This window comes from Cydia fagiglandana, chromosome Z (genome assembly GCF_963556715.1).
Source record: "Cydia fagiglandana chromosome Z, ilCydFagi1.1, whole genome shotgun sequence".
NCBI lineage: Eukaryota > Metazoa > Arthropoda > Insecta > Lepidoptera > Tortricidae > Cydia > Cydia fagiglandana.
In genome coordinates this window covers 35651401-35679263 of record NC_085959.1, presented here as the reverse complement: position 1 = coordinate 35679263, position 27863 = coordinate 35651401, and the positions used below count along the sequence as shown (strand labels likewise).

General features: G+C 35.9%; 1 protein-coding gene across 7 annotated transcripts in view; it reads right to left on the bottom strand.

The window, feature by feature from the left end:
• Positions 1–27863, bottom strand: part of LOC134678621 (ras GTPase-activating protein raskol) — a 212688-nt gene that overhangs the window by 87731 nt on the left and 97094 nt on the right. For 4 of the 7 annotated variants that reach the window (XM_063537256.1, XM_063537252.1, XM_063537251.1 and 1 more), the window contains exons 4-5: positions 22834–22863; positions 8890–9091 (exon numbers count right to left, since the gene is read on the bottom strand). In XM_063537256.1, coding sequence (XP_063393326.1) covers positions 8890–9091; positions 22834–22863 — 232 coding nt within the window. Of the gene's footprint in view, positions 1–688; positions 839–8889; positions 9092–22833; positions 22864–27863 lie in introns of those variants that run through there. The other 3 variants (XM_063537254.1, XM_063537259.1, XM_063537260.1) reach the window with 3 other exon arrangements.

Here is a 27863-nt window from a genome sequence, read left to right as displayed (position 1 = left end):
GTGAACATACTCAAATAATACCTAAACTTATACCCCCAAACATATAGATAGAGTTGCCTCCTCATTGGGCCTCTGTCCCTGCCTAACTTTACGAGTATAAAGGCATCAAAGATATCTACTTCCTTATATAATATTACACACACCTATGCATTATTATTCACTCAAATTATTGTTACCCTGAACCCTTAATTTATTTAGCTAATTGTCTCTCGGGATGGTTACTGAATAGTACTAACTATAATAGCGATGACAAATACCAAACAGGAAAACACCTGTCATAACAGTGTATGATTCTGGAATATTTTAGTTGGACTTTAACAACAGGTAAGTTTTTTATTTGGGTCTCTGGCGGTATTCAAATATGTAAATGTAATATGTAACACGTCCGTTTTCCAAATGGAATGCGCAAAAAAACGTATAATTGTTAAATTCTGAACAGTTGTTATTCAAGTTTGACCTTACTATCGCATAACAGACAACATACCAATATTTAATCTTTCGTGACATAGGTAAGAGTATCTAGTCGAAATCCAAATATCTAAATAAATAGAGGCATATACATGCTTGATTTAACGATCAACAGAATCAACACGTTAGTTTACAAATAGTATATACGATCTTAGCATTCTTATGACTTCCTAACGACTTGTCGCATAGTTTGTTTACATGCCCCGATAAGAAATCTTACACTGTACTAAATTCAGCCAATTTCTGTATGACACTATTGACACAACTTGTAACATTACACGCCTCCACTTTGCTTTACGGTCACAAAAGCAACGCGAGCGCGAAAAAAGTTCATATTTACGAAAGAATTCGATATTTAAAATCAAAACCCGATGTGTCGCTGGTCGGAAGCGGCATCAAACTGGCGCGTACGGCGCGGCTCTACCAACTGCCATTGAGTCAGAGAGTAGTAGGGGCGTCACACTCGTTATTTTCCGCTTATTGAGAATTAACACTCAGCACAAGAAATATGTTAACGATTGCCCAGTTTTACATCTGAATGACTACATCGCACACGATAAGATGATATGGAGAAAGTTTTATTAGTTCTCCATTAACATCAGTGGATTGCGAGCGCAGTTTTTTAGCACTTAAGAAGATATATTTTTGTCTTTAATAAATAAACTAAGTACAGAAAATTTCGGGAAAAATCTGATAATTTTCTTTAATAAATCTACATTATTAGAAATCTTTGTGTACTTCATTGAAGAGATGAATTTAATGATTAATTATTTAATCAATTTTGAAGTCATGTCCACATTATTGCAAGCAAGGACGCAAATTCGTCCAATTTCTGATTGATCACGAAGCACGCGAGGGGAGAGGCAGCCCTGACGACTTAATTACGAAGACAATAGGCATAGAGCAACTACTACGCCGCGACGCGCCGCCACTATCGCCGATATAACACCAGCGCCGGCGATCGCCTCTTGCGGTCATGTCAGCAAACGCATCCGAACCGACCCATAATAAATGTAAAAATTTACATCCGTTTCCAGAGTTCCGTACTTACAGTTATAGGAAAGAAAAAGACTAGCCAAGTGTGAGTTGGGCAATCGGCATGCGCTCCGAAGTTTCCGTTATTATTGAGGACTTAGGTATTTAATAATGTCATATTTTTTTGCATTAACACCGACAGGTTTTTATTAATAATCTCCTTCGATATCACGGGCCTATAATCCCGGTTTTTTGATAGGCTTGCGTGGGGACACAGATCCAACACGTAGAGGCCTCTTGGAGAGCTTTAATGTCATGTAGAACGCCTGCTGGAACCCGTTCACAGGTGCAACATTAATAATTATTGTTATATAAAAGAGTAAAATGTTGAACCGACATAGAGGTTCAATAAATATGTACTTACCGACACAAAATCCGGTAGGAGTGGTAGGACATACAGACATAGGATACAAGTAAAATAATAGTACATTGTGCAACGAGGAGAGTAAGAGAAATTTTGCAGGTCTTTAATTAAATATCGAAATGTAGGATGTAGGTAACTTCCCGTGTGTGATATATGCCTACAAAGCGATGTAAGGTACAAGAGCGTATACAAAATAATATATGTATAAGTGTAAAATAAAACGAAATGGATGCAGCGCTGTCATTAAAAATGCAACGGCATGCTCGAAACATACGTACAGCGCAGTCAGAAATAAGATACACTTTTGACAGACAGGCGAGCGCAAGAGACAGAGCGGGCTCTCATGAAAGTTCAATACCGCCCCGTCTGGACGAGAGAACACCTTTTAAGGGAGGGCATGCGCTTTCAACCAGTTAATTGACTATAGAAACAGTTCGGAGACGTTTAGTAAGAGGAACGGCGACTTAGCGATATCCGACAGTAGAGACGAGAGTAACGAGTAGTGTCTGGCTCTTGGAAAGCGATTACCGAACGCTCCTCTGGAACTACTTGAATTTTATAAAGACTACATCGGTGCATATTACGTGCTACTGACTCTCTGTTTTTTTAGGTTATGCATGGACAGATAAGTACATTAAATAATAGGTAGTATTGCCCTCAGACCGCAGTGTTCGGAGACATTGTTTAATTGATCTATTGAGAAGACTAATATATGATGGATGGATACGCATAATAATCAATTAATCAGAACTGCGTGTGTGTTCTCAACTAACAGACTTAAGTAAATAAAACCCATAAGCTATATTTAGTGAGACTATATTTACAATTACTACACCTTATAAAACAAAGTGCCCCGCCGCGTATGTCTGTTTGTGTGTCTGTGTCTGTATGTTCGCGATAAACTCAATATAGTCAATAACAACTCAACGCATTCCATGTGGTTTTCACCTATCGATATAGTGATTCTTGAGGAAGGTTTAAGTGTATTAACCCGTGCGAAGCCGGGGCGGGTCGCTAGTTGTAGATAAATTAAGTAGATGTAGACATACCTATGGAAAAACGCTATTAATTTATATTTCTCCGTTAAAACTTACAACTAGACGATGTCAAATTCATAGCCCCAAGTAGGTATAACGCAGCGTCATAAATATATTAAATATGAATGTCTTCGGCATGGTCTGCAGTGCACAACTTTTCGATACAGAACTCATGTCTCGCCAGTGATAAACCTTTCAACGGCAACGGTCCAAACCCCAATATTTACTATGGTCCTATTTACTCAACTGCGACTGAGATTCCTCTGGTAAGAGTAGGTATAGTAGGTACATATGTATTTAATTCTTCTAGGCCGAGTTTTTAGTTATCTGACGACATCTCTGACGTGTACACGCTCATTCAAATTAGGGTAAATACAAACATTCCATATTATTGTAATACTTGTAAGTGATTTACAAAACAATGCGCCTACAAATGCGATTATAAATCAATAGGCATATTAAACGTTATGCAAAACTAACAATAAGATAGGTAATATCTAGAACTGTAAATTAGTTTTAAGTGTATCAATATTCGCAGAATGGTTATACATTATGGTTGTATATTAACCACGGTGAATCCGTGCGCCTCATTAAAGTTTTATACTTATACGTGCTTAATGATAATTTTCCTGTTACATCGTCATTTTATACTAAAACTTTCCTTTTGAATATTCCCCTTGTGCAATTTTAATCTACAGGCTATACGGGTGAAACTTGAGTCATCACTTATAGTTACATGAACACAGTCAAAATAAATAATGACACCTTATAACAGGCCCAATAAATATAGTACTTACTAAATATAAAAGCCTCTCAAGATGTTCAAGACTTATTAATTTAAGATTTTCTAATTTGTAAAAGTATCATACAAAGAGGAAATTCTTGTAAAACGCGGAACAATAGTACCCTGTTGAGTTTAGTCTCTCATTTCTGAACATTCGGCAGAACAGGTTCGTTTACACTTGAATTACTTATGGCAATGTCATTAGTATGCCTGAGGCACGCTGTGGTAGTGGTGGCCAATCGGCAAGCGGAGCTAGCTTCCCTATTAGTACCTTGTGATTATGAGTCATGGCCAATACACGTTTAATGTGAACTGACAAATACATTAATTGTCCGAGCAAAGTAAGATTCGTTAGGTAGTTGCAACATGTTCACCAATTATTAGATTGGTACGGGTTAAAAAGTTATTAGTTACCTTTCGTGAATTAAAAATGATTAATGTTTTCGATTTCTTGTCTATACGTACTGGAATTATTTTACTTAAAACATTAGTTTCTTACTGCGTGCTCTTAGCCGTCGGCTACCGAAATATGGCAAACAGGTACCGCGGCCACCGACAAAAACAAAAGCAAGCCGACCCGCTACGGAATTAGAAATTTCTCCAACAGGACGAACTGGAGCCGTCAGTTATTTCGAGCTCGTCAATCGCCCGCGTGTTTCCTCTACTTAGGAAATTTCGTAGCAAACACGCAGCATGTCAACCGAAGCTGTAAAGTGGTTGTCATATCCAAAAAAAACCTGTCTGACATTTCGCCACGGTGTGGTTCTACAAACTTAGAAAAAAAAACAATTGACGGCAACAAGACTAAACTGAAAACCATTTTTAAGTGCGCCCAAGTGTAACATCACGGCTTAAGAGGATTTTAATTCATGCATATCCCACATACATCGGAAGGGAAATATTTGCCTATTATGCAGGGAGGAAAGAATGCTATTATTTTTGTATTTCCGTCTAATAATATCCATATTTTAAGAATTGTCCAACTAATATTAAGTAGTTATTTTTTCTTATACATTAAAATACATACAACACCTCTTGAGCACGAACAATATGCCAAAGCTTCCTTTATTAGGATGAGTATCACAAGTAAACTGATTCTTGTATCGTAACAAGCAATTTTAACGGTGATATAATATAAATAACTTCCAGTGTAAACAAACATATTGTAAAACTGTTAAAATATTTGTAAGCATTAAGTCATTAGTCATTACGTTACCAATACATGCGCCTACTTCAATATTTATGGCACTCCCTCGAGATCATATTTCCAATATAAAATGCTTTAATAGGTATTTTTTCTATATGTGTTTCTTTTTCATTATTTTACAAAATGAAGTTATGCATTAATTGTATCATAATTAATTCATAACATAATATTAAATTTATTTCTTGAAACACAACTTGCCAGTGTCATTAGTAATGTTATGAATTTACATTCTAACCTGCTATACTATTACTTATTCTGTGCCTGCTATTTAATTAATGTTAAGAGTTTATCTATATTTATTTACAGGTTTCAACGTCTCTGTATGTAGGTATAGGTATTTATTGTATCGAGTGCAAATTGAACAAAACATTAGATGATGTCAAGATTAGCTTTAATTATCAGACAGAAGCCCATAGAATTGATTTATACTCCTTTACGTATCAATTTCCTGCAGTTACAGATAAGGACGAGTACGAGACGTACGACATATTAATCGTATTTATTGATATAAATGAGCAAACTATCAGCACTACCTATTGATGTTCGTGTCAGAACTAGACGATTCAAATATCATTGTCGATGTCACAGCGGACTTGAAGGAAGGTAAGTACTGACAATATGTTTTAAGTACCTATAGGTACCTACTTTTACCATAGATATTCAACAATCAACACCAACTATCTACTTTATTCCAGATAATATTAGACTAGAAGATGACAAGACCTGGAACTGTAAATATTTTTTGTGTAGTTGTAATATTAATTATTTTTATGACCTAAAGTGTACCAGTTGTAATATTTAATATTTTTATGACCTAACATATATTTGTGTTCATTACAACAGTAAGCAACTAGCCCTACATCTAGACAACTATACTCGTACATACAGTACAGGGGTAGAAGCGTACACTAATAAAAGCTGCAGCCACTGGCACAAGCTATGCTGAGGAGAATTCATTGCGCTGCGTGTGCCAAGAAAAACTGTTTCGCCACCGTTTTAATGGTTACTGGTGATATACGACAAATGGTTCAGTAATTTGAAACTTCTACTTGAAAAACCGTATGTGACCGTAAGGATTGCGTATGCGGTTGCTACAAGCTGGTTTGGTGGTTTGCCGTGCGGGGTGTTTTTATCATTACATTCATTACATTAGTGGACCTTGCAATTATTATTTATTATATTAGGTTTATAGACTTGTCATAAATAGCTAAATCCTATCTTCACCGAAAAAAAATATTGTAAAACCAGCATTACGAGTAAACTACATACTACAGACTTAGCTACGAGTATTATGTAATATACATAATATGGAGAACGTAAGATGCTTGCTAAATGTTTAAATATATCAAATTACTACCTATGTCCACTATGTCCAGTTCAGTTAGATAACACTTATACATGTAGTCATGTTATTACATATATTGATTTTAGATATATTTAACAGCACCAAAGGCAATAACGTATAATATTACAGGTACGCTTATAATAAAACTAATTTGCTACAACGGTAAAAAAATATTATTTTTAATATCTGAGGACAGTCTTACATAGATTGACCTAGCCCCAAACTAAGCAAAGCTTTTATTATGGGTATATATATATACCTACTAGTCGACGATATACATCCTCATATAGGTAAATAGTGTAAACATTACGGAGCGCATATCCTCAAGCACACCAGAATATACATAAGTGATCTCCAGTAGCTCATTGCTATTACGTACTCATATTAAAAGCATCAAGTTATATTAGATGAGAGCAGGCGGTTATGTGTTTTAGCTGAATTTAATCTGCTGCATCACGAAAGACGCGACGCGACGCTAATCGATTCTGTCCCGATCTTCTGTCACGCTGCATAGTTTGTCACTTCTCAAATAACAGGGAGGCTGAAGTTAATTTTTTAACTGAACTCGGCTTTAAAGACCGTCACGCTTTGGTGGCGATTTTGAGGGAATGCCGGTTTGTTTTATTTTATGATGTTGATGAGGTACGAGGTTCAATTTTTTATTAGAGATTTCGTATTAAATTTTATTGTTATTTCAACCAATATGTACTCCGATATCATTGACTTGTTTCTAGAAAAAAAATACCAGCACTATACTGCTAGATATTATCATGCTAAGAAGATGGCACATGTACCTACCTGTAAAATTAATAGATAGCTAATGTATTTAACTAAATTCCTAAACGTAGAGACAAGAAGAAAATATTCTAATAAAAATATTTGTACATGGCATCCCGTCAAAATTCTAGGTAACCCCTTAACCCTTAATACCCTAGGGATCTTTATCCACTCCTCATTTCTCCATGGCATTTGTACCCTCGACCCTCGATTGCCCTGTTGTGTCACATGATGGAATGTGGCACAGCACAGATGTAGTGCATAATTGTTTTCCATCATATTTTCTCGGAAACGTTCGTATTTGTCATGCTTCTTCAGTAAACCTCAGTACCGATACTGACTGAAATAGCAAGACACAGTTCGTGACTTTCCGTAAAAAAAAACAATGGAAATTATTATGCATTTCTGTACTTATACGAGCTTGTTTGTCATGATGTCAGAAGTAAACTCTTATTCAACTATTTAATCAAACAAAAAAGGTTTACAGTCACATACGTTATACATATTTGGATTTACAGTAATAATTAGAATTAGACTAGGTACTTATATTTTAGAGAATGACTGATGCGCATTGTATTGAACTATAAAAGGCAACTTAAATAAAGGTTGGTGATGGTCAGTTTCACTTTGTTACCTACGTCAACTGTAGACGAATGTCTCTTATCAGTTAAAGTTTTTTGTCTTAATATTTTTTCAGTAACAAAATAAAGGTTAGTGATGGTCACTTTGTACGTCAATTGTAGACGAATGTCTTATCAAATTATCAGTTAAAGTTTTTTGTCTTTTAATAGTTTTTCAGTGACGAAATAAAGGTTGGTGATGGTCAGTTTCACTTTGTACGTTGATGTCTCTTATCAATTAAAGTTTTTGTCTTAATATCTTTTCAGTAACGAAATATGCTTAAAATACATAGGCACGCCATACCATTTGACACCTTGGTAAAAATCGGCCATAACATAAGGCAAGTTTGAATGCGCTCGAAATAAAAATTCGGCCCATGGGTGCCATTTCGTTAGTTAGTGCAACTAGCACTGAGTCAAAGAGTAACTGCCTATCAGACTATCAGGGCATCGCTTCAGTACCTTAACAAACGCTGCTATTTTGATTTGAGTGTGACAGCGCCCGATGGCTACGCGAAATGGGCACAATTAGGACTCGTCCGCCTAATTGACGCGTCGCTTGGGGACGAGGGCGAGACACCGTGAAATCAATCTCTGGTGAACTGAACCCCGCACATTACGCAAATCGACTATTAGAAATACCTACGCAAATCGACTATTAGAAATACCTACACGTAGCAAATGTGAAAAAAAGCGTGGGATGTTTTTTACACATGGCCGAATCACGCACGGATAAGAAAAAAAATACAATTTCGCGTGTCGTCGAATATGCAAACCTACAGAAATTACTTATAGTTAGTGTTTATAAGTTCAAGATTAGTCCGCGAAGCATTACGCCCGTATCACAAACCAAATTCCTTGGAGAAGCAAAGACAATTCTTAATTCTATTATTAGTTAAACGGATGATCTAAGAGTTACGATTTTCATTTGGTCATTGTTTTTATCCAAAAATACGAATGAGTCATAAATATTACAATCATTACACCCTACTCTCTGCCGTTATTAAAATATAGTAAACAACGCCATCTATGCCACCTAAGTATGAGTTATAAGCGCCACCTAGCGTGACATAACAGTTCGCTGTTCAAAGGCGGCCTACTTGTTTAACAGCAGTCTAACCTCGTCATAGTACCGCTACTCGACGCTAGATGGCGTCTTAAGCAGAACCGTGCAAACTAGAGAGCGTTGCATCTACCTTTTCACGGTGAACTTTGTGCTTTAAATACATAAGTATTAGGTCCTATTTCTTACCTTGCACAGGCAACGCTCTCAGCGAGATAGCATCTTCCTCGATTTCGTCTTCAGCTTCCTCCTCGGTGATGGAGGGAGGTGCAGCCCAGCACCGAAGTCGCGACGCGGCGTTACCGTTTGCAACTTGACCACCGCCATCGAGCCGGACTCGAGGCAAACTTCTTGTGTACTCTGCGTTGTTATTATTGTTGTTGTTGTTTGCCTGTAAACAAAAAGGAACATCGTATTAATAGTTATGCCGACGATGAGAGGGTAGGGATGTTTTAAAGAGAGGCACAACTGTAGTAGCCATAGGTACTGCGCACAGATATCTACAGTTACAACAGTCTAGCTAGAATAAAAGTATATTATATATTATGTATGCTATCGTACTTAGAGCACAGAATAAATAATAGTACTTGGTACAGAAGACTGACTCTCTAACAAAAGGCGTCTGTTAGGATCAGCACAGATATATTATGGCCGCTAGGTGCCGACAGCGCCACGCGCGGCTTATGGCAAACCCCAAAATTGGGGCCGAACGGATGTACTTTTAGCTACCTGTAGCAAAGTGACGAAATCGCGGAGTGAGACACGCCTGCTTAGAGTTAATATGAGGTGACGTTTTCGGCTTAGCGAGATCGTGGTGGAGTGAAACACCTCCTACATTACACGACCTTATTGCCTATTATAATATTTGGGTTCTGTAGACTGTTGGGTTCTGTGTGCGTGTGTGTGTGTGTGTCTCACACATGTGTGTGTGTGTGTGTGTGTGTAGAGATATGATATTTTTGGGTTGTTCTGATGTTAGTCTAGATTTTATTTTAATACCTATGCCCCCACATCGTCGGGTATGACGAAAGTGTATTGGATATTGGTTCTACAGTGTCACGCTTTAAACCAGACTTCAGGCATAGACAAAGGAATCTACTTAATTCTCTCTGCTTCAGGGATCGGCCTGAAAGTAATGTCTAACCTATCACCTACTAGGGCTACTAGGTATACCTACAGTCTACACTGACACACCAACTTTATATAACAGACTTTGCAGAAAACTCAATTCGCAATTTGAACTACCTTTAAGAGCTTATTTCAAAGTTAACCCTTGCTTTTCTCGAAACACATGAGTATGTATTCCACCGAAGTGTTTTATCATTGATTCGCGAGTCAGCCCTATTGATAATGGCCCGCATTGGCCGGCAGCAGCTGCTAACGTCAGCCCTTCCGTATGTCGAATCACAATCGCACGACTGTTTTATTTTAAGTTGACTAGTGTTGTGGAAAAAGCTTAGCACCTGGCGAAATATATTAACGTTAAAATGTTTGTGTTAAAAATATAAATGAAACCATAAATCAAATACCAACTTATACTATGTTAAACAATGTAATGAGACTATAGTTTTAGTTTTCGTCATCACCGCGTTATCATCATTAAAATGACTTCCACGGATGTCCTCAGATATTTTTTGAGAAAAATGGAAATTCCTCTGAGCTAAATCTGGCGAGTAGGGATAGCCGATAAAAAGTGCCCACGATAATTTTGGGGATTCGTAAAATTATGTGGGCACTTTTTTATTAATGTATATCTCCAATATCTCCATACGCAAGTATTTATTAACCTTGGTTAAAAATTAATGTTCCATGACACCCACATAAAATCCATTATTCTGACACTGTTTTAATACACAAAAGATCTGTTAAGATTTAAGATTGATTGCGCGCTACCAAATGGAATCATTAGTATCTGCTACTGGTATGATCGTTGAGAAATCATAGAGTATGAATGTGAACGGTGGAAATTGTTGAAGCGTGATGTCAATGTAACTGGATACAATACTAGCTCGCATACTATCGCGTTTCGGCCTTGCATCTCTATAAACAACCGACATTAAAAACATGGATTGCCTGCCATTAGATCTCGCATTTTCATGGATCCGATCAGCCAAATCTAGAAACAACTCTCCGTTGGTGATGACAGCAGCGTTCCGAAGGTGAGTTACTACTGTGTATTACCCATTCCATTGCACAGCGTGACAATTAATGTATTTGAGGTATTTCCGTCTGTCATGAACACAATATTCTTGTAGCCTGTGCAACGGATGGACTTCCTTGGGCTGATATATCAATCGTCTATACTTATGAATAATTGACCTATATGCTGCGAATAACTTTCTAACATACGACACAAAAAAAAACCAGCAATAAACACGGAGTTATTACTTAATTACTAAGCAGCTAAACGATTCAGCTTGCAGCTTATTACTTCACATGACCATGTGTTCACGTTTAATACGGGCGGTAAGAGCGAACGCGGCTTTATATGTTCCATCTAGTGATAGATAGTTAGTGATGTTTATAAAAAGGTCGTAATTAGTTGACTGAGATCAAAGCGTACGAGTATATAAATATACACGAGCCTCACTTTTGTTTCAGTGACACGACAGATCCGCGGAGCTCCGTGATTTGGTTTGCATCCAGCAGCAAAACAATTGTATAAGATTATGCAAGAGTATGGAAGACACGCGCTTGAGAAAAACTGCGAGACAATGATGTTAGCGCATGTGAATCTCATAATCATAATGCTTATGTTTAAGTATTGAACCATCTGATTAGTCATACAGCATGTACATAAGTCATATTACCATGCACAATTTCAGTAGAAACTGCATGCTAATTTGAATCCCTTCCCATTGCTACTAATATGGGGAGAAGGTACATTAAAATAATTATTGCTTCAAATTAAACCAGTTCACTAAGTATTGAAAAATCATAAAACTTAAAAAAGTTACGTGTGTCAGTGGGAAATAGTGGGAAATATTGCTAGAATGCATACCTACTCGCACTGCAGTTTCGCTTGGCTTTTTCTTAGAATATGCCGGATACGCTTCTTAGTTATGATAGTTAATAATAGCTAGGTTCAAGTTCTAAAGTACTAATAATATAATATAGGTTAGGTACATACAAGCGAGTAGTTATAATAAAAACGACATTTAATGTAAAATTTTGGTTTGGTAAGTTTTTTCTTTACAAAATGGAAATCTGTTTACTTAAACGATATTGAAGCAATCTTCTCATGTACATTGTACAGTTGACGTCAAAGATATGTTACCATTTTTCACCTTATTACAAGGGAGTAAAGTGCAAAAGTGTAAACATGTCTTTGACGTCGACTGTACCTATGAATTTATTTATAGAAAGCTTCGTGTTTATTTTTAGAACGACATTAAAGTGTCCTGGCTTGCGCTGTCTTTGCGATGTTGATGTAATGCACATCCATTAAAAAACACTTATAGAGCAAGTTTCCGTATAAAGCGATAGGTACCAGTATCCTGTAAGCGATTCTAAGTATATAATTGAGCGTAATCCATGGTTTGAGGCGTACTTCTAGCCAGGGCCAGAACCGGAAACTCGAACCAATTAACCAAGGGAAATTAACGATTAAAACCACGCTCACCTCATTGGCCAGGAAAGTCGGAAAGTAGAAACGAGTAGTTACAATTACACACTGATTAATCTCCGCCTATATATTTACAAAGTAATACCTAATCTTAATCGGACGCGCTCGAGTAAACACAAAAATCCCCTCTTGGGCTCCCCTACTATCATCAGTGCGGCCTAAAGCTCTGTGCTCTTCGTAACACCTAATACAGAACACTGTTCGCTATTCTGACTTATCCTGTTCTTGTTTTCTTTAGGGTTGCGTAGTCAACTTCGCCATATATGTACGTCTGTCTATCTTATCTATTTGCTGTGCTATTTGGCATGGATATATAAATCAATCATGCCGACAAAGGTAAAATAAAATGTAGAAAAATAAATGGGATCGAATGGGCCGTACTCGTAAACTGGGGAAATATTTATTCGCTTTTACCCTATAGTGTAGCGTGTCGTTGGATAGATAGGTCATTCAAAACGAATGAAATAATCGTTGAGACAGATAAAAAATATTTACTCTAATATTTATTAGAATTGGGATAGAAAATTAAAATAAGGTATTTGTGCTGAGTATTTGAAAATTATGCACCGGTAGCTACGAGTAGATAGCATAAAATTTTTAGTCGCCTATATATGCCTACATTGAAACATCACATTAAGTACTTACTTCATTAAAATTAGAAATAATCAACACAAAATAAACTGGATAAATACTTGCTGAGCAAAATTTTAGAATAGTATTTTGTAGAATCCGCTCCGAGTCCATCGATAGCGGTTGTGTTCCAATCCGATAAAAGGGATGTGATTGCGCATAAATTGTTACAAAGATAGGTTAAGTCGCTATATTTACTCGTAGGGCGAAGTGTATTGACAAATACTTGCATTTAAGAGCGCAAAAGCATTTCTTTCGAATTTAAACTGACACGAATCCTGCTAACATTAAGCTATTTGTATACGCGCGACATATTTCGGAGAGCCTAGGTCTCCATTTTCAAGTACTAAAAGTGCATGAGCAATTACTCACATGTTCAATTGAACAGCGATCAGAAATGTGACTGCAAAAAATGAGAGTCAAACGTAAAATTAGCTTATTGTCAGTATTTTTTTTTTTTGAGTTTTTACGTAAGTATGTCAATCCGGAAGGTTCCGGGTTAATAGGGGACTTTGAAAATTTAAAAGGACGACGTTCGTCATCGTTCGAAATAATGACTCTATTTTGATCAATATTGCACTTACGTATGTGCACGATCAACTCACGATAGGTTAAGATGTAAGAAAGCGTCATGTGTATATGTACATATTTACACTGTGTACGTACGTGTATGCAACAAACATATACAAAAAAACATCAAATCAGGCTCTTATTCCACGGTTATATTTCAGCGCAGCACCAACCATGTACGACATGTACGTTATCGGAGCGAAAAATTTAAAAACACTCGGGAGATGACCTAAAAAATAACTGGGGTGGCGGTAACATGGCGAAGCTGCTTTGTGCGTTAACATGTGTTGACTTGCTATTACTACAATGATTCGACGGGGCATCCAGCTCATACATTTCATTTCATATAAATTCATAGGTAATACTAATACCTCAATGTAGCATGACTACATTTAGGTACCAACTAATACGTAAAATTAGAAACGTGACACAAGTAAAGACTCGCGAGACGAAGAGTTTTTTACTTGAATATTGCATTATAAATATGATGCAGTCAAGTTTCCGGTAGCGATTTAGTATTCGTAGTATGTATGTTTACGGAGACATTTTAAAACGGATGTTGCCAGGAGGATGCAATATTGCATTAGGTTGTAAAAACAGGTAGCATATGCAAGCTAAGCTAATATAAGACTGTATTAAATAGAAAGACTGTGCAAGTATTTCATACTAAAAACTTTGAATAATTTGATGAATGCACGAACTTACCTTCGTATGTAAGTACATGTATGTACCTAGGTTCCATTTTCGTATGAAGAAAAATAAAAAAGCATTACACAGTTCTACACTAGCACAAATCTTCAAGAAATTAGTTCTAATTGACATCCTGCTTCAGTCTTCAGTAAGAGTGACATTCCATTTCCAACTGCAGCTGCAATACTGTTCATTTTACTATGGAAACGCGTCGCTGTCATTGTCAATTTCCATAGAAAATGAACAGTATTGCAGCTGCAGTTGGAAATGGAATGACACTTTAATAGTTAACACGCAATTGACAATACTTGTCCAAGTTTCTTTTGGTCATACCAGAGCAATCGACTTAAATACTCTTAAAGCTCAAATGATAATTATTTCTGTCTGATTCGTAATATTTTAAATTAAATATTTACTTAAAATGGTTACGTTTTAAGAGTTACTGTTGTAAAATGTAATATTATTGATTCTTAGCCCCTCGAGTCCCAGCCATACTTAGAGACAATGACCTAAATCCCAGTGATTTTAGACTTGGTCATAAGTATTTTGTATAAAATCTCGTATGCAATATTTATTTTATTGCTATACCTACGTAATTTCAATGTGTTCTTATAACTAAGGGAGATCAGGCAAACTATGACCTCACGATCCATATCAACTATCCGTAAACAGAGATCGATCTTATTACGCTTCGGAAGTGGAGAACAACACCCTTTACGTTGTCAATGCGTACCATACCTAGATATGTACTCGTATTTGTCACAGCGTAGAATGTCAACACGTCAAAAGGCATAAAGCCCGTCCACGAAAAAAAGTGGTCGGTATTACAACGACAAATTAGAAAAAAAACTAAGAAAAACAATTTCATGGGCTGTTTAAATTAAAGTTTTATTAGTGTTCTTTAAAATTAATAAACCTCCTGTTTAACAAATTAACACTGGTAAAATGCCCTGACTTTGCTTCGGACTCCTTCCATCAATCTCTGTACATCACTTTCGGTCACCTTTTTACATGTCGTATCCCACATTCTTTTGAACTGTTGCTCATTTGTAGCAATTTTACCACTATTTTTCAATTTTCTTTTCATTATTGCCCAATAATGCTCTACCGGCCGGAGTTCTGGGCAGTTTGGTGGATTTGCTAATTTCGGTACAAAGGAGATATTATTTTCAGTGTACCATTCTAAAACAGATTTGGCATAATGTGAGGACGCTAAATCAGGCCAGAATATGACAGGCTCGGTGTGGTTTCTTATAAACGGCAATAAACGTTTTTTCAAACACTCTTTCGTGTAAATGGATTGGTTAATCGTACCCGTAGTAACAAACGATTTGCTTTTTTGACCACATGTACAGATGGCTTGCCAGACAAGGAATTTTAGGTTCCATTTTCGTATGAAGAAAAATAAAAAAGCATTACACAGTTCTACACTAGCACAAATCTTCAAGAAATTAGTTCTAATTGACATCCTGCTTCAGTCTTCAGTAAGAGTGACATTCCATTTCCAACTGCAGCTGCAATACTGTTCATTTTACTATGGAAACGCGTCGCTGTCATTGTCAATTTCCATAGAAAATGAACAGTATTGCAGCTGCAGTTGGAAATGGAATGACACTTTAATAGTTAACACGCAATTGACAATACTTGTCCAAGTTTCTTTTGGTCATACCAGAGCAATCGACTTAAATACTCTTAAAGCTCAAATGATAATTATTTCTGTCTGATTCGTAATATTTTAAATTAAATATTTACTTAAAATGGTTACGTTTTAAGAGTTACTGTTGTAAAATGTAATATTATTGATTCTTAGCCCCTCGAGTCCCAGCCATACTTAGAGACAATGACCTAAATCCCAGTGATTTTAGACTTGGTCATAAGTATTTTGTATAAAATCTCGTATGCAATATTTATTTTATTGCTATACCTACGTAATTTCAATGTGTTCTTATAACTAAGGGAGATCAGGCAAACTATGACCTCACGATCCATATCAACTATCCGTAAACAGAGATCGATCTTATTACGCTTCGGAAGTGGAGAACAACACCCTTTACGTTGTCAATGCGTACCATACCTAGATATGTACTCGTATTTGTCACAGCGTAGAATGTCAACACGTCAAAAGGCATAAAGCCCGTCCACGAAAAAAAGTGGTCGGTATTACAACGACAAATTAGAAAAAAAACTAAGAAAAACAATTTCATGGGCTGTTTAAATTAAAGTTTTATTAGTGTTCTTTAAAATTAATAAACCTCCTGTTTAACAAATTAACACTGGTAAAATGCCCTGACTTTGCTTCGGACTCCTTCCATCAATCTCTGTACATCACTTTCGGTCACCTTTTTACATGTCGTATCCCACATTCTTTTGAACTGTTGCTCATTTGTAGCAATTTTACCACTATTTTTCAATTTTCTTTTCATTATTGCCCAATAATGCTCTACCGGCCGGAGTTCTGGGCAGTTTGGTGGATTTGCTAATTTCGGTACAAAGGAGATATTATTTTCAGTGTACCATTCTAAAACAGATTTGGCATAATGTGAGGACGCTAAATCAGGCCAGAATATGACAGGCTCGGTGTGGTTTCTTATAAACGGCAATAAACGTTTTTTCAAACACTCTTTCGTGTAAATGGATTGGTTAATCGTACCCGTAGTAACAAACGATTTGCTTTTTTGACCACATGTACAGATGGCTTGCCAGACAAGGAATTTTTTTGCAAATTTATCAAGTTTTTTTGTTGTAAATTTTTTATCGGCATTCCCTCTTTGATTTGCCACATAGAACTGCAAACCTGGTAATTGCTTAAAATCTGCTTTCACGTATGTTTCGTCGTCCATCAAAATACAACCAAACTTCGTCAAATATTTTGTATACAACTTTCGAGCCCGGGTTTTACATAATTTATCCTTTGTAGCATCGCGATTAGGAACTGTAGTTGCCTTGTACGATCGTAAACCTGCACGCTGCTTGATTTTTTGGACATACGATTTCGATACCTTACATTTTCTGGCGACGTCACGGACAGAGAGAGTTGGATTCTTCTTAAAATGCTCGATTACTTTTTTTGCCTTAGTTTTATCAGCAGGACCGCGTTTTCTACCCGAACCACCTTTTCTTGAAACAGACAATCTGGACTGATAATTAGCCAATACCTTTTGCACGGTTGACTTCGGAACTTTTAATAATTTGGCTAAGTTTCCTTGCGATATACCGACATTTTGGTTGTAGGTGTACACGATCTTTTTTCGGATGTCCAGTTGGCTAGACGACATTTTATAAATGTTACGAATTTATAAACTCCAAATAGCCCTAAACGATAGTTTATTCTTCCCGCTATTTAACAATCAAAGTGACAGATGTCAGTTGTCTTTTATTTTATATATTTTTTTTATTAAATGCTGACCACTTTTTATCGGGGACAGACCTTATATGTATTACCTGTCAAAGCCAATTGTGCTACAGTTGCGAGAATTCCAATTAACACAGGTCTGTCTCAATAGGTGAGCGAGGAATTAAATGCACCAGATTCATTTTACCATTAGTGCATACTACGGTACCAAGATAAGTACCAAATACCTACAACGTGCTCACGAGCTTTTTCGACAGTAGCTTTTGCGAAGTGTTACTTGTCACATTTTATTTGTCAAAAAGGATATTTAGCCTAAGCTACATAGCGGAAACATCACCATCAAGAAAGCGTTATGCACTAAGTAACAATATAAGATATAAAAATATGTTTTTTTTAGTCTTAACTCCGAAACTAGGGGAATTGTAGTCCAATAATTCGATAAATACAGTGATTTAGGAGCTCTGTTCTAGTTATAATTATTGTCAATTGGTTTGTGGTTACGCCAGTTCTGAAACCCTTTTGTTCATAAACATCAGTACAATTTATAGCCACGACGTAGGCAATTATTACTTGACGCTCCATTTAATTGAAGCCGGTACCATCTGCACACTCCATTATGAGTTAACGACTAACGATCCCTTAAACTTTGTCTGAGAGCTCTCTTTCTTATACTAAGTACACAATGTAATTATATTTTTTTTGCTAGCTTACCTAATCTGCTTTCTTTTTATTTTCAAGATAACAATTTTAAAGTTGGAATGCCGCTCCTGTGTTAAATAATTTATTATTTTGCCGCGTGAATACCATTTTCGCGCATCACCGAGCCTTGATGATGAACCTTTGTTTCACAGCCGAATGTTTTGCCACGGGAATTTTCGTTAGCATTTTATTTACTATCAAGTAAATAACGTACCTACGCAATCACTATATTTTACTTTATGGTGATTTATAGGAACGATGTTACTGTTTTTTAAAACGCAATTTCCCTAGATAAATGTATTTGTGCATTTGCATTTCAATTTATCAAGCAAATTCACAGTGACTTCGCCTCTTTTCCCGCTGCTGCAGCATTATTCCAGTAACGCTGCTGCAGTTGTTATCCAAATGTCACCTTAAGTTATACGACTATCAAGCATATCTTTCATACTTATGGACTATGGATTTCACGACAAATATCCTACTTATAGGTATCAAAAATTCCATACAACGACTTTGTAAACGGATTTTTATCGACTTGAAACCGGATGCTGGGGGCCGGAAATTCGAACGCTCGATTTCGTCACTCGAAAATCGGTGAAAAACGGTGAAATGCTATTTTTTTTAATAAGAGCGATAGAAATTTGGAATAGAGTGGTATTGAGCACTCGTTTTCAATTCATTCTTTTAGTAGAATTTAAATGCATAGTGGTGGAGATATTATTGAACGAAATACACGAAATCGAGCGGTCGAATTTCAAAAATCGGTGCCCTGGTCGTTTCTTGTAATTCATTGATAAGAAGAAATACAATATAGCAACATTCGCTTCCAAAATCTCTAACTTTTATTCAGCAATAAACGATTTTTATGATGTTTATCTAGACACGCGGCAGCAAAGGAACTGGCTAGCCAGCGCCGAGTGTAATATTACACGAACCACTTGGTGCCACTTTTGACCCTTCTATAACTCAAAACATCTTTGACGTAAACACATAAAACTACGTGTGTTTAATTATATCCATAAGGATATCTAGAAGCCCAAATTTCATGAAGCTAGCTCAAACGGTTATAAAGGTATGAAGGTCAAAAAGTCGTAAATTTTAAGACTGACTTATGACTTATAGTACCTAAACCTAACCTACTTCCAGATGACCTAGAAGGATGAAATTTGGAATCCAGCTCGGTTATTGTGTGTAACCGTAGGAAAAAATCTAAAAATAAAAAAAAGTTAGAAAATAGGGGGGGTCCCCATACAAAAAAAAACATTTTTTATTGGGACTGACATATAAGTACCTAAACCTAACCTACTTCCAGATGACCTAGAAGGATGAAATTTGGAATCCAGCTCGGTTATTGTGTGTAACCCTAGGAAAAAATCTAAAAATATAATAAACTTTAAAAATAGGGGGGGTCCCCATACAAAAAAACCATTTTTTATTGGGACTGACATATAAGTACCTAAACCTAACCTACTTCCAGATGACCTAGAAGGATGAAATTTGGAATCCAGCTCGGTTATTGTGTGTAAGCGTAGGAAAAAATCTAAAGATAAAAAAAAGTTAAAAAATAGGGGGGGGTCCCCATACAAAAAAATATTTTTTTATTGTAGCGTTGGAACCGTTACAAGCAGATATTTGAAACTACCCCAATATATGTATTATTATATTTGCTATATTAAAATTTAGTCAAAAAATAAGTGGTGTCCCCATACAAAAAACTTCTAATACGCTCTAAACAACCGGCCAACGGTGTGTCGTCGGCGGCGCGCGGCACCACATAATTATACAAAGAACAGAAGTAAAAACCATACAGCGGAAACACAAGAAAAAACATTAAATCTCAATACCTGCCTAGTTTTCTTTACAAAAAGTATTGATATCCCACCAAAAACATAAATGTAAAAAAGGAGAGCCAAGTTCAATACAAAAATTATGCTTGGCTGTGGGGCTCGCCGCAAAAAGAATGGAGATCTAAATGAGTGCCACTGCCAAGTTCTATGCAAAATCCAAATATGTATTTATAGGAACAAAATAACATTATAAACAAGTATTAAACTCTATTTCTTTGCTTTATTGGATACCTATAACAATTGCTGTTATTAAAAAAAATGTGAGATCTTAAAGTAGGTTAGATTTGGCTTGGCCAGGTTTTATCAGAATTACAATATAAATAAAATGATTGATATAATGAAAACTGGCCAAGTCAAATCTAACCTACTTTAAGATCTCACATTTTTTTAAATAACAGCAATTGTTATAGGTATCCAATAAAGCAAATAAATAGAGTTTAATACTTGTTTATAATGTTATTTTGTTCCTATAAATACATATTTGGATTTTGCATAGAACTTGGCAGTGGCACTCATTTAGATCTCCATTCTTTTTGCGGCGAGCCCCACAGCCAAGCATAATTTTTGTATTGAACTTGGCTCTCCTTTTTTACATTTATGTTTTTGGTGGGATTTACTCTACCGCATACATTTACCTTTTATCTGCAATTGCAATCGCTGCAGGTGCAGTCAAGGTTAAACGCCTTTTCACGAGACCAATCGCGATATACTCGAAATCTGTAAGTAGGTACATATACACGGTGTAACATGAGGAAACCGAATAATTTTAACAGCGTATTCCTGATCATATTCAGAGAAACTTTTTTGAAATTCGCCTAGTTTCAGAGATATTATTAACTTTTAAAAAAACAAGTTTTTGTTGTTACATAGTGTAAAAGGCCTTTTTGATGGTGATGTTGTTGCTATGGGACGTAGTCTAAATATCCTTATTGATAGATGTCAAAAAGTGACAAGTATCACTTTGCAAAAAATAGGTTTTACGAAAAAAAAAATGTAAAAATCAATTTTAAGTGACAAGTTTACCAATAACATTTATTTTTTATGTACAAATACATTCAAAAAATTGAAAAAAAAAACAACAAAAAAAAATTTTTTTTTGGCGAAATTGACCTAAACTCATATTACATTTTTTACTTCTTTTGACCTCAAAAATGCGTGGTTAAAATTATTCGGTTTCCTCATGTTACACCGTGTATACTTTCACCAGCGACCCGCCCCGGCTTCGCACGGGTTCACTAATTATACACCTAAACCTTCTTCAAGAATGACTTTATTGATAGGTCGTTTTTGAGTATATCGCGAACATACAAACACACAAACAGTCAGACTCGGCAGGGGATTTTGTTTTATAAGGTGTTGTGATTAAATAAAATCTAAATCGGTTGAGAAATGGCGGAGTTCTGAGGTAAAAAACACATACAACCACACTGGAACCCTTTTGAAATCAGGTAAAAAAAATGACCACATTCGAATTAACGAAGTAACAAATCAATTCAATCGAAGAACATAGTATAAATTTAAAAATTAAAAAGAAACATTTCAGTGAAGCAGATGGAAATGTGCTTGATCTTGTTAAAACTAGATTTTAAATAAACTCCGTGAACCGGTACCCACGAGTAGCGAGATGATTATGTAGAACTACGCTGTTTGAAATAAATAAATATGTAACGCGATATAAATAAATCCATTGAAAATCAATTTATCTTAGACACAGTCCCCATCAAATATCGGTATATTTCAATGATGAGTGCAATATTTGCTCCGTAATTAACATTTTACGAGTAATTTAACGTCTAGGCGTTATGGTACTTGTTGTGATATTTTTAAGGACTGCATATAATTTTTATATGCAATGACTAGTGACAAAAATAAATTGTTGAGCACACATATAACCAATACTGTCTTTTTCGGGAGAGAGACACATGCGTATAGCTATATGAATGGTATGGTCGCGGACGGTACCGCAGATGTGCGTTTATTTGCCATGACATCATGCAATGTGTTTTAATTTGGTTCCAAGAAAAAGGAATGGGATATTTTAAAATTAGAAATAAAGGCAGAACGGTAGGTATGAACGTGCTAGTACCTACTGCTTAAGTCAAACATACACATATAAGTAGGTACACCAGCAAAACGGCTAGCACATCTTGCCACGAATAGCGCGAATTCATGTATATTCAAATCTCCTTTCAGTGAACGTGCTTCATTCCAAAATAATTTCAAACCACATTAGATCGGTCCTGCGATCATGTCTACAATCATGCGTAGGTAATCAAGCGAAGGTAAAAAGCGGTAAGTCTATATTTTTTTTATTGTTCATATACATTTTACATTCCCTGTGGGATTAACATCCAATAACATCCATCCATACCTACCTTGGTTATTACCTAATGTTTCATAGAAATAGATGAGTATCAGCTCTTTTCCAAAATGGTTTAAGGCATCTTTAGCATAAAAAGGATTTTGTTGGCATAGCGTAGGGTTTTATTAATTTTTTTAGTTAATAGTCACTGAGCAAAGATATCATAACAGCTAATAAGGCTGTGGGTAAATACAGTGCACCGGCATGCTATTGCGCCTATACAGTACCTCGTCATTTATATCTTTATTGGGCTCATTTCGTGGCAAATTTTGTCTACTTAAAAGTCTTCTTATCAACTAAATAAAGTAACAAATACAACACAACATAGGACAATACCACACATAAACACACATCTTACCTTGTAGTCCAAATAGAAACCCGGGAAGGACTGTCCGGTTGCGTGCAAAAAACACAAATGCATTAGAAACGAAAACTAGAAAATTCATACATAAACTTAATTACCTATCTATCTAATATTTCTCATTTCATACAGTTAAAGTTCAAGGGGGCATGGCATGACTCGACAGCGCACTTACGAGGTTCATTAAAATTTTAATAACATATGAAATTCTAGGTTTCCATTTATTATTCTCATTGTATTTCAGTCAGTCTCATCTCAGTACAAAAAGTACTGAAGTTGACTGAAGTAGCATGAGAAATACGGATGTCTCGGGTAAAATACGATGGTGAATGATTATTTATGCTCTACATTTTGTATCGAATGAGCGAAATGCACAGATTATTTGTTTATCGTGAACGCTCGTCAATGTTTTACACATAATGCTACGTGCTACGGCGTAGTACCTCTAGATATGCGCTAACTTAGATTCGTAATCTTACCTCAATAACAGGACAACAAATTAATAAGCTCGGTCATTAGATTTATAAAATATACCTATACAAAAAATAAGAGTCATTAGTTCAACTTTAAACACTATTGGATTATTTTCTCAAGTCAGCTACGCGTATTATATATACCGTAAAACTCGCATTAATTCCGCATAAAAATACGTAGCCTAGTTACCTAATTAATACAATTCCCATGTCGATTACGCAACGCCTACGGAACTTTTCATGTATGACAATGTTGTGGTACGTATGAGTTAATGGCAACAATAGTAAGAAGTTACCGCGACACTTATAATCAGGTAATACTCGGTTCATCTCCGTGGGAAGCGGAACGCAGCAGTTCGCACTTCCGTCGACATTGTTCCAAGACATCCTGCATGCGCCTGCGATTCGGAACGGTGCGTCAAGTCTTTAAGGTACCTACAGCTGATTTATGGAACAATCATAACTAGTCGCAGCGGATACACGGTGACTGTCTTATATCTTGCATATTTATCGTACGCTTTTCTGCGTAAACATTTTTTTACACATACAGTGTGGAAAGATAAGTCGGGCTCTGGATGGAAACTACCTTAAATCCTTAAGCTGGCTCATTTTACGTAAAGGAGACATTCCTTTATTTTTAAAAATAAACAAAACTGCATTCAACGTATTTTTCTTTTTTCCTTCAATTTGGCTTGTCTAAAAAATTCTTGAGTACTAAATATTAGATTTTATGGATATTTTGTACGACAGACGAGTGTAAGACCTAATATTTCTTGGAGAAATGTTATCATTAACATTAACTGTATCGACTAGTAGAATAAAATTGCAAATTTTTATTTTTTGGAATTTTTAGTCAGTTCGAGTCCCGGGCGAGGCAAGCGACTTTTAGAAAATCTTTGCACGCAGTTTTGTTTCTATTCAAAAATAAAGGAATGTCTCCTTTAAGTAAAATGAGCCAGCTTAAGGATTTAAGGTAGTTTCCCTCCAGGGCCCGACTTATCTTTCCACACTGTATATCATATATGTAAGTACCCTCTATGATGAGTAAAATGCATAAAAACTGCGAAATACGACCAGCACAAATATTAACTGTTTCTTTCTACGATAATGTTATTATAACATCGAATTCCATTTTATCGTTTAAGTATACGTCGGCGGACATACGAATAATAGGTATAGGTATCTTAAGTGGAGCGAATTTGACTGGAAGTATTTTAAATAAATATTATGTCTGTGCGCTGCGGTCGCCTCTGATTCACAGTGGAAGTACATAGATACTAATCGAAACAAACATACGTCGAATCATACACCTACATATTTTCGTGGCTACTTGTATAGGTAGTTTCAACAAAACAAAAGTGAACGAAAATAACTTGTAACTTAAAGAAAAACACAATCTGAATCTAGAATCAAGATATTTAAACTGTAGGTGGAAGGAGAGACTTCATCCAATGGCAAGTATCTGATACCTCTATTTGGCTTTAAATGTAGACATTTTAAGCGTCTGATTTCAATGAGGCGCACGAGAATGCTTTAACCGTTTAATCTAATTGCTCGTTAATAGAAACTAGACAAAACAGTGAAGATCCATTAGCTAGATCCTAAATAAATAGGTATTTATTTATGGTTAGTACACACCTAAGAGCTCTTAGTAAGATTTCTTCAAACATTATATGAGTTTACCTAACATTTTATGAACAGACTCTTCGGTATTAAATCAACGGAGTTGTGGTTATCGAGGAGATTTATTCCAATAATTTCAACCACAACGCCATATTATTTATTCAAAAATGTATAGGTCGCCTATAAATTATCACAATTATTTTAAGTTTAAAATGTAACAAAGTTAGTAACTCAATCTTTAGCATCACCGTAACGACGTTTCATTTAACGCCACATTAAATAAAAATGTTGATCCCGGCATCAAATTCCTCAATCATAATTTTCGTGTAACATATACATATCTTATAAGTAAATATGTATGATATGTACATGCAGTAGCAATTACTCGAAATTTAGATAGCATCTTAAACGTACAGTACATTAATGTACTATATGCTTTACTACAATTTAACAACGTTTTGATTCCAATTAAGATGTGCAAGAGTCGAAAATTGTAGTCATAAAAACCATAACTACACGTTGCCAATAAACATTAACCTGGCTTTGATACAAACAGAAAGTATGACGCTTTATTTTCAAACGACCTCGTTGTCTCCTTGATCTTAAAATTAAGATAATTCGTTGTAAACAAAAGCAGAAAACAGTTAATATTAAACAGACTTTTAAAAAGTATAACGACTTGGGTACTTTTCTTTTTAACTGCTATTAACCCCTTTTATGTTTTTGACTTTGGTAGAACTGTTCTTTTTTGTTGTTTACACGAATGATTAGTAATTCAGATTTAATAAGACTTTGACGCATATAAATAAAGTGGAAACAAACGTTAATTCACAAAATTATATGTACATATTCTGCCCTGCTTATTGTATGTGCAGTACTTGCACGAAAATCATCGTTTAAATAAAGAACTTATTCAAAGAGAACAAGATAAACAATTGCATGACTTTTCCACTGCGATTACTACATATGTTGTTAGCACGGCAGTATTGCCTTCCTTTACTATTATAGTATTGCTCTAAGGACCACTTTAGTATCTATCTCATTTCTTACTTGGCATAAAATACGTAAGTAAGTCACAGACCGGAGTTCATCCATCTTAATCTCGGGACGAAACCCTCCTTGCTTGGTTTATTTTGATTTATGCAGAGTGACGGCACGGCGGCGCCTACGCATCGTAAAGCATGCCGGCGTTTATTGCCCCCAAGACGATCCTCCATTGTTTTTGCACTCAGATACTGTTTAGAAAGGGTTAGATTATGTATGATAGGTGCATTATGTGGAGTGGATATCACTAAGCACACGCTTCATACTCTTCATAGTCAAGCTCAGTGAATATCTCGTTTAATCAACGACCCCCTAGCCTAGTCGGTACGGGTGTGCCCCGGTCGAATTCTAGTAAGAGCACTTGTTTGTGTGTTTATCGCAGATTTATCTTTTTCTATCTGTTACAAATATCGTCATCGAGTATAAGTTGTATGGGATACCTATACTCACAACACAAGCTTTGATGCGCTTACTGCAGGACTGTGTCGATTTGAGTGAGATGTCCCATAATACTTATTACTTATCTGTTATTTATTTCTTAATGATAATATTGATGATGGTTCGAAACTATCAAGACATTTATAACATCAGGGAAGGACTAGCACACGAATTATATGTAAGTAATGGATCTATTGGAGAGAGCGGAAACTGAGTAAGTCGTAGTTTATTAAGCTTAAAACTATCCACGTAACATAATTCTTATATTATGTTTCCCCCATAAACGATAATGACGATAATCAAAAGCAGTGTAACGCTAGAGAACGCACGCGTTCGCTCTCCTGAGTACTTTCACTAGACTGCGTGCAGCATGATGACTCATTACGGCGATCGTAATCCGTTTTACTAAGGGCTAGAATCGAGTAACTATACAGATAAATTATAGGGTACTTTTAATTAGGGTTACCACAGGTACAGGTAAAAATCGATTGCTTATTTTTTAACCCCATCTATGTCTTTACGTGCGTCTGAAATACGACCCATGTCTCTTACCGAGCAAGGTTACTTTTGTAACGCTACAGTTTAATTACATACGAGCTTGAGAAAGAAGGCAATTGAAATGCTTTTAAAACGCTAATTTCAATAAATGGTCGATTATACCAACTTGCTCATGCCCAAGTCTATTAAGTGGCGCAATTTTTTGTACCTGTGAAGAGTTCAACACGAAACGATAATGTAAATGTGCTTATAATGAACATATGCTTACAATATTTGCATATGTATTAAGATTTTATACGGCCCTGGCAATTGAAGACCTTTTTAAATTTTTAAACTGGCGCCAAACAAAAAAAAATTAAAAAGAGGTCTATTTATATACAAATACATTGTAGATTCTTCTTGCAAGGGACCTAATTATCTGTACTTATTTTAAACCACAGTTTTAATTTTTCTTATATATTTATGAATTATACTGTTATAGTTACTAGGTACCTATGTCTTTTTATACTACACGTTGAGAATATGAACTAATACAGATAAACATTCTATTTCTTCGCTCATTTACGATTGTTAGCTGTAACAATCTATGACTAACGCATTACCGGTGTTAGCCAACTTAAAGTAGATACTTACATACATATAATAATATGACTAATATAATGAATTTTGGGCGTGATGTGGTCTGAAGATTGAGTTATAGCTCTTTCTCACACTAACTCCTCGTAGTTACAGCATGAGTGAGAGAGACAACACCAAGTAGTCATTCAGCGGAATGCGGAACATTCATCAAACGCGCTTTTAAGTGTTGGGCAATAGTCCTATTTTTATACGTCATCACCATCGGGACACGTTATAACGCTGAATTGGAATCACAAAAGATCTAGGAGATTTTAAAAGCTAGACTAGACAAGCTAATAAAATTACAACTAATTAGGGATGACCTGTTTGGAT